Source organism: Camelus bactrianus, chromosome 21 (assembly GCF_048773025.1).
Source record: "Camelus bactrianus isolate YW-2024 breed Bactrian camel chromosome 21, ASM4877302v1, whole genome shotgun sequence".
Classification (NCBI taxonomy): Eukaryota; Metazoa; Chordata; class Mammalia; order Artiodactyla; family Camelidae; genus Camelus; species Camelus bactrianus.
In genome coordinates, this window is record NC_133559.1 from 26423349 (window position 1) to 26435277 (window position 11929).

Below are 11929 nucleotides of genomic sequence, written 5' to 3' on the forward strand. Positions count from 1 at the left end.
GCTTGTGAGGTAGGTACTGTTACTGTCTCATTTTACTGATAAAGTGTAGGTTAAATAAATCATCCAAGGTTATCACGTCTGGTAAGTGGTGGAGCCATGATTTGAATCTACAAGTCTCCCAGAATCTGTGCTCTTAGACCAGGCTGCCTCTTCATCCTCTTAATCTAAATCCAGTGTTTTTAGTTCGCTGCACTGATTTTACTTTAGCTCTCAACAAAGCACTTTCTTCACTTGATTTGTCAGAAACGACACTCTTCTGTCTCACTGTCTCTTCCTTCTCAACTCCTCTGCTGGTTCTTGTTCTTCCTCTTCCCAAATTGTAAGTGGTGGAGTGCTCCAGGGTTTAGTCCTCCTAACTCTTCTCTCCTCCACTTACATTATTCCTAAGCCCATGCCTCGAAATACTGTTCGAATGCTGTCGCCAGTCCTAGACTCTCCTTTGAACTGCAGGCTCATGTCTGTCTGGCTACTGAATTTTCCTCTTGTTTATCTAATGGCTCTGGCCTAATAGGAACAACCTAGATCCTTGGGAAATGGTGTCACCATTCACTGAGAACAGAAACCTGAGGCCGCTCACTTCCCATGTCAGTAAGTCCTGTCGGCTCCATCTTCGCACATCCCTGTCTGTCTGCTTCTCATCACCTCTGTTACCCCTCCTGAATCTAAGTCTCCATCATCTCTGTCCTGGATTACTGCAGCAGCCTCTCTAATTGGTCTTCCTTCAGCTGTTCTTGTCTTCATTTGATCTGTTCTTACTGCAGCAGGTAGAATCATCTTTTTAAAACAAATCACCAGCTCAGAACTCTCCTTGTTTTCCATCACACTTGAAATCGAAACTCTTTCCTCTGGCTTATAAGGCCCTCTGTGGATCAGGCCCATTTCTACCCCTCCCTCTTCGTCTTCTGCTGTTTTAACCCTCCTGTTACTGGCCCCACTGGCCTTCTTGCTGTTGTTTCAACACACCAAAGTTGTTTCCAGCTGGGGGCCTTTTGTACTAGCTGTTTCCGCTGCCTAGGACACTCTTCCTCACGATTTTACATGACTCACTCCCTTGCATCACTCAGGTTTCTGTTAAAGGCCGTCTCTTCAGAGAAGTGCGCTTCATCCCCTTGTCCTGTTTTATTTTCTTCAGAGCACTTTTAACCGTTAGCTGTTTACTTGCTTATTACCTGTCTCTGCCAGTAGAAATTACACCTATGCAGTCAGAGGTGTTGTGTGTCTCATTCAGTGCTTCTTCCTGACATATTGCCGGGACTCAGTAAATATTTGCTCAATAAAGCAAAGGAATGAGTGCTCTGAAACTGCATTCCATGGGCCCCTTCCCTTTGCCTGTTCCATTCTTGTCCCCTTCCCCCCCACACCATGCTGTCTTTTTCTATTTTATTTTAATATTCTAGCCCTTAGTTCCTTCTTTTCTTTCTATGAGTAGAAACTTGAGACATTGAGATATCACTTGGGTGATAGTAGTAGTATGTTCAAATTTTTTAAGTAATTTGCCCATTCTACCCCATTTTGCTAAGGCGATTTGTGTGGAACTTCTTCCGCCTGGAGAACGAACACCTGAATAACTGTGGTGAGTTCCGTGCTGTGCGGGACATCTCTGTGGCCCCTCTGAACGCAGACGATCAGACACTCCTGGAGCAGATGATGGACCAGGAGGACGGGGTGCGGAACCGCCAGAAGAACCGGCCATGGAAGTACAGCCAGAGCATCTCCCTGCGCCGGCCTCGCCTCGCCTCTCAGTATGTACAGCACCCCCTTCTGCGAGACAGCTTCGCTTCAGGATTTAGTACTGGTAACAGTTAAGCTAGGAAGCCACCAGGCTGAACCAAATGAAATTGTCAGCATTCAGCCATTTTTCACCTGCAAAACCAGCAATAACAGCAGCTTCATATGTTCCAACCTATAGACTGTCTTAGTGAACACAGAGTAAGATGTCATTAACATGCCAATTAATGCATTAATTAAAGCCTATTAATTTGGCGTTAAAAGTACACTGGGGAAGGATTGTTGGAGAATAATTTACTTGACTCTACAGTATGTTTTGCATAAAGATCATTTTTCAAGTTATAAACTTTAAGAATCCTGGTTCTGCCACTTGCCATCTGTGTAACTTTGGCCAAATCACTTAATTTCACTTTATTACCCCTCATGTATAAATTGGGATTAACATGTTCCCTGCTCATAGGACTAAATTTATGATGTGGGATTTAGACATCTCTTCACAGGAAAAGCTCAAGAAGTATAGGCTATTATTATTTTTACTTTCTTACTAAATACCTACAACAGTGTTTTTATCAGTCATTGACTTTGTATGTTCCTAAAGTAACAATAAATATAGGGTATACTGTGGCTGCCTTTGAAATTTAGAGGCGGTAGATATCACAGTGGATTAAAATGAAGCAGGAGACTTAAGACAAGCATGAGCAGTTTTCTGAAGGAAAAGGGAGTGCTGGAATAGGGTAGAGACACATTAAAGACATGAAGGTGGAAATGAGGGGCAGAAAGAAAGGCCATGTGACTAGAAGTATAGTAAAAAAAATTTAGCTGAATAGATAAAGTATGATTGTAAAAGGCTGAAAAGTGCAAGCTTGATCTTGTAGGCAGGAGTCAGAGAATTGTTTCGTAGAATGACATTATGAAAGTAGTATTTTCATAAGTTCTGGTGACTCTGTGCAAGTATATTGGGAAAGGGAAGACTGAAGGCCAGAAGGTCAGCTAAAAGGCCACTGCGGTTTCCTTAAGTACGGAGCATAGAGGGCTTGAATTAGGGTGAATACAACAGGACTGAAAACAAATGTATGGAGACGTTTTAAAGGCAGTTAAAAAAAAAATAGGAGGTGGTAATAACCCACAGGGGAGCAGAATAGAAATTGCCTGAGCTTAGGATAGAATGTAGAAATTCTCTGAAGAGGAGAAGGTAGAGAAAAGAAAAGCAGAGCAAGGAACTGAGTCTTAGGGAACAAACACAGACAAGAGAAAAAGAACAAACAAATGGGGCGGGAAAGGAATGGTGAGGGAAGTCGGTAGGAAGAACATCAAAACAAAGCATAATACCATTATAGCAGGAAGCAGAGTTTGGAGAAGCAGGAGGAGGGGTGTGGAGGCTGGTGGCATCAAAAAGTAAGTGCCACAGATGGCGGGGATAGGCGATCCTCTCATTGAGCTCCTAAGTATGAAAGTCTGATCCTTGTTAGGTACCAGCAGAGGGCAATCTAAACATACACTCTTTCTCCTTCAGAAACAGGGACGCTCTTTGGCAATAGACTTTTATGTTCAGTTTCAGGTGTTCAGTGGAAAAATACTGGGGTACTAGATTGCCACCAGAGGAAGACATTTAGAACAATGGATAGAGCAGGGGGTCTGAAATAAGAAGGTCTGAGGTTGAGTACTGCCTGTGTGACTCATGCAGCCTTCAGCACATCCTTAACCTTTTGAATGTCAGTTTCCACTAATAATACCTACTTCACCTCATCAGGCTCAGGAGTTGCAGGATATTTTAACACTATCTAATTGCATTTTTCATCCAGTGCAGGAATCTCTTCTGCAGCATCCTGAATAGTCATCGCGTAGATTGACAGGCGTCAGTGAGAGTGAAGTTTATACGAAGCACCTGATTTTATAGCTGGGTAGTTATCGTGGCAGATAGCTTATGTTGGCCTGAAATACGCTTCACTGTGACTTCAACCAGTTGATCCTGGTTGGACTTTCCAACAGAATTTAATTTCCCCCCTCTTCTATATCATACTTTGCCAACTGTTGGAAGACAAGTGTCCTGTCTCTCCTTAGGTCTTAGCTGCTGGCTAACTCTTCTGGGTTTTCATGTGTACCTCAAATGACATTTCTGTCATCTTCATCATCATTCTTCATATTTGTTTAATGCTTTACTGATGCTTTTTATATCCATTTTCTTACCTGATACTCGTACTATCTCCAGGAGGTGAAAGTAGTATTGTGTGAAATAGGTGTTTACAGAGGTGGAAACTGGCTCTCAAAGAGGTTAAAGTGATACATCATAAAATCAGAGTCCCTCCATTGCATGTGACCTGCTATTGTTCTTGCTTTCGTCCTCTGGTTGCAATCTGGTTTCTTAGTGTTTTTCCAGTAATGCCTGAAATTGAATATGGAACTCCAGGAATAGTCCATCTGGCACAGTGTATAGTGCCCGTTCCTGGTTAGGATGTATTTTTAACGGGAGTAGGATGGGAAGTGTACCCAATACTTCGGATGTGTCTGTATTTTAGTAATGGACTGTTTTGTGGTTTTTTTTCCCCTCTTACTACTAGATCCAAGGCTCGTGACACTAAGGTATTGATAGAAGACACAGATGACGAAGCTAACACTTGAATCCTCTGAAGTCTAGACTAACATCCTGGGTTTTCCTACTCTACAATTCTTTTCTCGACCAACGCAACCTCTAGAACCTTTCCAGCTGAAAACAGGAGAAGACATATAACACATTTTCCGAGCTCTTCCAGATCGGATCCTATGGACTCCAAACAAGCTCACTGTGTTTCTTTTCTTTTCTTCTGGTTTAATTTTCATTTTCTATTTTTAAAATAAATATTTACTTCATTTTGCCAATCAGAGGACATTTTAAGGAACAAAAACATAGTATCTTTTGGATTGTTTACAATCACAAGGACACAGATACCTATCGGGAAGAAGAACAGGCATTGCAAGGACCTCTGATGGGACGGTACCGAGATACCTCGGCTTCCGCTTGGCCCGGTTTTGACTGGTTGAAACCGGACATTGGTTTTTAAATTTTTTGTCAGTTTATGTGGAGAATTTTTTCCTTTCCTTCATACCCAGCGCAAAAGCACTGGCTGCACTTGCAGGGAAAGTGCAACTTAGAGCAGTACCTTCATTCACGAAGCTACTTTTTAATTTGATGTAACTTTTCTTATTTTGGGGAGGGTTGCTGGGTGGGTGGGAAATATGATGTATTTGTTACATATAGTTTTCGCATTATTTATGAACTTAACCATAAAAGAATGATACAACTCCTGTACAACGAAGGTAATAACAGTGAAAGAAGACAGGGGAAACCAGTGCTGGACAGCATGTACGAGGGTTTGGTCCACAGTACCTCTTCCATGAGACAACTTGCATCAGTTTGACTTTTTCTTTCCTTTTAATTTTAAGCCAAAGTTTTATTCCTGATTTTTTAAGTTGCTGCTGCTTTAGAATCCTGAGCATGTCTTTCATAACAAAGCATTCACACACTTCCACATAACTGGTTGAAAATTATTTAATAGGTCTGATACTTTTTTTTTAAGAAACAGAAGTGGAATACATTTGCCCATATTCCAGCCATAACAACTGAAGTCATGCCTTACGAAGCTTCAGCAGTAGGGTAACTGAAGTGCAGCCTTTACTGACTCTGAATTAGAAGACACGGCTATTGCAGAGACTCTCCGCACCCTCACCGGATAGTTTTTGTTCTAGGCTTAGTTACTTTGGCCAGAATTCGATCAAAGTAAAAGTCTGTCTTGGGGAAACCGTGCTTTTGAGAGCATCGATCAAACTGTCCTTCCTGTTTCACATCATATTGATAAAACAGACCTTGGCAGCCATTTCTCCCAGAAGTTTTAAAGGATGAACATTGGATTTTGTGCCCTCCTATGATAGAAAAACTGCTTTTAAAATTTGGGGGGCCTCAGCTTGGTTCTACACAAGAAGTATATTACTTAGAAAGTGCAGACTGTCATGGTGTGTGGACAGTGCTCATTTTCACTTCTTTGATTTCTTTCCTGTTTCCTCAGTTATCCACATAAGCCCCAAAACCGTAAGGGATTTTACTTTCTTAAATGTGGTTGGCATTAAATTTAGCATTTTCACTTGCTTAGTCTTAAAACCATACTGTTATTACCCCTTAATATGCCCCTCTCGTCATCAGCTCTTCTCCCGCCTTCCACAAGTCTGCTCGTCCCTGTCGTAATTCCCGTAAATTGAAGTTACTGTTACTTACTACCAAACTTCCATCAACTGACAAATAGTTTTTTAAAGGAATTTCTTTCACCTTTATTCTGACAAGCTTCCAAAACGTGTTCCCTCCCTGAATTGGGATTTTTTTTTCCCTGAAAAATCATACAACTTTGTGGCCTTTATTGCTTTTTTGTTTTGCCAAGCACATTCCTTGGCCTGAAACAGAAAATGAGAAGTTTAATTATTTGGGTTTTTTTTTTTTTTTGTTAGTTTAAATAAATTGAATCATTTATAGTAATCAGTGGTGACAGTTTGGTGACCCTTAACAGGTTAAAGGTTGCATTATTTATACTTGGGATTTTTTTTCCAACCTGTTTTTGTACTTTAAAACTATGGGGGAGTATCACTGGTCTGTCAGGAAATAGCAGTAATTATTACTGAGTTACCTAGATCAGTCCAGTGGACCAGTCATTCCTTGTACAAATAAAATTGGTGGTACTAATGTGTATCCAGAGCAATTTGAATTGTCAACTTCATTCTCTATTAGTAAACCTATATAATGACACATGTAAAAGCTGACAGTTGACTTCTGATATTTGAACTCCAAAGGGTTTTTACTGCAGTGTATCCTATGACCAATTAGGTCTTTCTTCAACTGTCACAATTCTAGGCCCTAATCAGTATTATTTTTTTGCAGTGTTAGAATGTGTTCTTTTCCTGATGTTTGTGCTGTTGGCATCGTCTGTTCAAGAATGATAAGACTTATGTAACTTTCAGCTTACTATGACAGACGCTCAGATATGTATTTAAACCCAGCAGCTTTATGTTCCTCCTAAAGCTGTAAAAAGAGGGCTATTCCTCCTCAAGAGGGAACAGTTTGGTAGACAGAATATATATTTAATTTTTTTTCCTCCAAAAAAAGGCTATGGGCATTTTTCTCTCCTAACTCTTATATGCCCAGCAGTTATGAATTCTGTGTTGTACCTAAAATTTTATTGGAGCTTCCTGTACACTGAAACTCTCAATAGGACTCTTAGGAAATGAATATCAAAGAGTCATTTTAAAGTAGCGGCAATCTAACCAAAGGTAAAACTTCGTCTGATTTTAGTTTTAGAAATTCTAGTTTTATTTTATTTGAGAATCACTCAATTTATGATATCAGTAGAAATACTCCCCAAATGAATGAAAAGGGAGTATAAATAAAATAATAAAATTCCTTTTTCATTTTACGATACATAGTATGGGAAGCATTGATGTGTGTAGAGAAGGTAAAAGACAAAAGGAGTGTGCTTTCTATGCACAAATATGCACCTATTATTAAGGCTACTTATACGGCTAAAATGGAATAATCCAAGGTTTCACATCACACAGAGAGACAGTAACATGATCGCATAGAAAGTCACCGTTACTGACGTTGTGAGTTATTTGTAAGATTGGAAAGAAGGTGAAAATCCATGTGCGGCTTTCTTTTCCAGCATCAGCCATTTTTCTCCTTAAAAAAGCTGCTTGACTTCAGGTACAGAAGCAGTGACATGAGGGGAGAATGTCAGTCACCTCGGCAGTAACCGGTGTGGACCGGTTAAAGACGGAAAGTGGGGCCCCGCCCCTGGGATCTGTGACATCCCAATATTCTCAACACGACAGTTCTAAGATTTTAACTGAGATTTTATTAGAAGTAACGTGTTGGTATATGGTATCCTTCCACGTGGTTTGACCAAAGTACTAGAGGTAACTAGAGAAAGCAGTTTGTCCTTTCCTAACAGGTGAACTAAGGCAAGTGCAGAGTAGACTAAAGTAGCCCTTCACTGAGACACACAGGCATCAGATGAGCAGACACTGAGTCGAAGAAAAATGGGATAATGGTGGGGACAGCAGAGAAGAGCAAGAGCACGCTGGGCCGTGGCAGCAGCAGCGGGGCAGTGGGGAAGGGATGTGAGCTCCAGGATGGAGGCGGTGATGGCTGGCTGGCTCTCCTGTCAGTGGCTGTATTGCTGCCGGAGACCTGCCTTTACCTTCCTGCCATGTTTCTCCACTGCTTTGCATTATTCAGAATGCAAAGTTCTTTGAGTTCTTTTCACGCAAGTGCAGGTTTCTTAGCAATGACTAGAAAAATTGTTTAGCTGAAGGAAGATAATTTAGAAAATAACTATCCATGGTATTATTTTATTCAAAAACCTAGGATTCTCTCAAGTGATTGCACTTTATTTGGTAAACAAACTTCAGATTATTGTTTTCTGAAATCGTTTGCATGAAATTTGTGTAGCTATCCCAAAAAAAAACAAGTACTTCTTTCTATACAACATACTGTAATTTTTAAAATTAAGATAGCTTCTCGATTGAAAAAAATTATGTTGAATCTATGGCTTTCTCAACTATAAAATCACCATACTTTTGTCAAATCTTAATTTTTTTTTTTAAAGCCAATAACAGACAAGATCTATAGTCACTAGATTTGGACAGTGAAAGTTCTAATAGAATACCAGGAAAAGGTAATGAAAAATAAATTTATCAGCTTAATTCATTTTCTTTTATGATGCATCTACATTTTATTTCTTTCTTTTGATGATTAGCCGAAGCAAGGAAAGGCAAAGATTTTGTAAGTTAAACACACATACGTTTTTTCATTTCAGGTATCAATCTTGATAGCAAATCTTAAAAGCTAACTTTCTGCATTGTGTTTTCAGTCTGTACAATGTCAGAGCACAGTGGTAATGTGGGAAAGAACTGATTATATTAGAGCATAAGAAATTTGTGCTAGTCAGCACTACAAACTAATAATTTAACCAGCATTAAGCCGCACTCACCAAATATGAAAAAGTAAAAGCAGATTTTGTTAGATTTGGAAGAGCTTAATTTAAGCAGCATGGGAAGTTTGCCTGGGAATGGAGAGGAGCCTGCTAATCGGTATGGCTCAGGATGCCTTTCTTGTATGAACTGGCGAAACTCTGATAATCACTGAGCTGCCCCTTACAAACAACCTTCGGAATGTGTTTGCATACTTGCTGTGGAAGAGGGAGTCAGAGGGACAAGATGAGAGTTTCCCCTGAAGTGAAGCATATCATACTGATTTTCATCTAAAGTATGTTTCCTTATAGCAGACCTTTGGTTTATTTTATTATTAAATCAAAGCCACCTTCAGTTTTTTTTTTTTATGGTGCCATCAACCTAAGGACAATCAAATAACCAATTGTTTGCCTTGGATTCTGTGTGTCTGCTAATGACAGTCTCATCTTGTGTACCTTCAGACCCGTTACTTGACTGAACTTCCACCATATTACCTTAGTTCTTCCTGTGCCCTTTCCTCTGTACCACCGCAAATCAGAGGAAGGACTTACTACTGGAAAGATGCGGACTTCTAAGAAGGAGCAAGGATTCCATCTCACTATCGCTTTATCATTCTCTGAAGCCCCTTCCCACACTTCCCCCGTTGTCCTAGCAACACCAGCGCGGTGGGGATAGTGAGAAAGAGCGTGGGGAATCCCGAAAGAGTCACTGATCATGACATTGATATTCTTTTGAACTGTGAAGTGAAACTGTGAGCCAGTCACATTTGCAAAGAGAGCAGAACTCTTCAGCTCTGCCACATTGTGAAGATTCATTTCTTGCTGTTTTTCCGGATTAGCACAGATGCTTGTATCCGTGAAGAGTATTTAGAAGGGCAATAGGGTGTAAAATGTACGTGTCTTTTTGAACCCTCTCCCTCTACTCATGTTTCCTTCACCCCCCACCACACTGTGTTGGTCAAATGATAAGATTCTCTGAAACCCTGAGCTATAGTTGTCAAAAGTAACTATGGAACGTGATAGTCCCTGTGGGTGCTTCTTTCCCTTCTTTTCCTCACTTGCTTTCTTTCTTACTCTCTCCACTCTGGTAAATGGAAAAGGTGACGTCAGAGAATTGACGCTTGCTTGGACTCATGTTGTATCTGTGACTATGCTATTAGCTGTCTCCTCTTTCCTTCTTACATGGGTAGAATTCTTACGAAGTGTGGATTTCCCTTCTTGATAAGTAGGTTAAATGCACAATGTGGTACTGTTTTATAGTTTCTAGATGGTTGTATAAAGCAAAAAGTTAATGTGGTTATGTGTTTTTAAAAGAAAATAAGTGATTGGTTACAAAACTCTGTCCTTTTTTTTCATTATTACAAGCTCTCTGTGTTTTCCAACGGTTTGCTGAGTCCTTTGTCGCTGGCGAATGGTTTCTGTGACTGTGTGTTTTTTTCTCTGGGTTTCTTGGATCCTGAACATGATTCCTCTTAGGACTAGCTTGTATAAGGATTTAGAGCAAACAGACCTCAATGGTGAGCATTTTTTAAACTCTTACTAAATTAAAAAATAATCTTAAATGGCCTCTTTTCTTTAGGTAATGCATGAAGTGTGTATCTAAAGCAATGAGGTTGATGCAACAGGTTTTTTGTTTATTTTAAACTTAAACAAAGAATCTCAAATAGTAGGTGAAATGATCTGTTCAGCTGAGACAGAGCAGGACACCGGTTACGACTACATACCCACACCCTGAGTGGGAACAGAGAACTTTCTGTGCAAGTTCCTGGAGTGGTTACTACTCCTTCTATCCGTCCAGGAAAAATTATAAAATTAAGTGACCCTGGGATGCATAGACTCAAATAGAAAGAGAAAAGATATTTTATTGATTAAAGCTTAAAAGCCTTTTCATTTTATTTTAACATCACAAGTGCTATTCTTACCGTATTTCTGTCTGGGCTAAACCAGAACATGACAACGTGCAGTTCCCAGGTTAAAGTCAAGATACGCTGTGAATATACATGAGTCTCAGGTACTCAACACCCCTTTCTATAATCTCGTGATAATATACATGCTCAACATTTGCATGCCTATATGCATATAAATATACTATAGTTTTACATTTTCCAAACGTCTAGCATCTCAGGTACGTGGGTTAGCAAGTCATCTCAGTCTGCAGATGAAGAGACAAAGAGCTGGAGCGGCTGGGTGTGCGATCCCAGGTGACTGGAGGCCACTGTCATCCGTCTTAGACTCAGCCAGAATCCTTGGACTCTGCTTAGTGACCTTCATATGGACAATTTTGATTAGATTTTTTCTTAGTTTATGAGAATAACTATGATTAATTGTGCACTTTATGATTCACTTCTTTTTCTACTTTCTCACCTTTTCCCTAAAGGAATTGAGGAATTTTTGAATTTTTAAAAAACCAATTTAGTGAGTTTCCTGAGTTCCTATCATGTGCTAGGTGTTACTTTAATATGTAGTTTCAGTTGAAGTTGGTTTCACTATTAGAGTTTTATAGAGACAAGCAGGGAGAGATGATCAAATTATTTACAAACTACTTTCTGAAATCACTGCCAAAAAAGCTAGACTGTGTCAGCACCCAGGATAAGCTAAATTTTCCATCTCAAGTTATTCTTCTTCACCCCTTCCCAGACAGACATCGAAGCATATTCTGTGTTTTCAGTTCATCATTTTTATGTCATCCTTCTGACTAGATGAGCCAATAAAATTCAAAAGTTTAGTTAATCAGGGCTCCTGTAGCCCAGTTCAAAGACTGTTCTGTCACCTGTTGAATGTAGACATTTTTCCTACAGTTCCATAGATCGTTTAGAAAACTTTAACCCCCTCCCTGGCAGCCTTCATCAAAGGACTCGCTGGAGGGGGTGTACGCCCAGCTGCCAGCCGTTGTCAGCGTCTCAGGAAAGACGCAGTTCCTCTGTGGCAGCGCCCTAGTCTTGAGGGACTGGAACTCAGGCAATAATACAGTTCAGGGGAGAGGAGACATTCTTTTTCCAAGTGTGCTTTGTCACCAGGAGATCACACAAAATCACATTTACTGAAATGTATCAAGTGCCTGGTAGGTAGCAGGGGCTAAATAAATACTTGTTAAACTGAAGGTAACTTTGAGAGCCGGTCAGTAGATGAGCTCCTGAGGAGATGACTGGCTTTTTCATCAGTGCCACAGGGGCTGAGCCTCTCTCGAGAGCTTGCTTACTGGCAGGCTGGTCAGT

The 11929-nt window shown here is 40.2% G+C and overlaps 1 protein-coding gene across 1 annotated transcript in view; it reads left to right on the forward strand.

Moving 5' to 3' along the window:
• The window catches only part of XPR1 (xenotropic and polytropic retrovirus receptor 1), a 164152-nt gene extending 154101 nt beyond the window's left edge, over positions 1–10051 (forward strand). The window contains exons 14-15 of the mRNA XM_074349896.1: positions 1521–1742; positions 4287–10051. Coding sequence (XP_074205997.1) covers positions 1521–1742; positions 4287–4347 — 283 coding nt within the window. The 3' untranslated portion in view covers positions 4348–10051. The remainder of the gene's footprint in view (positions 1–1520; positions 1743–4286) is intronic.
• The last annotated feature ends 1878 nt before the right edge of the window (positions 10052–11929 follow it).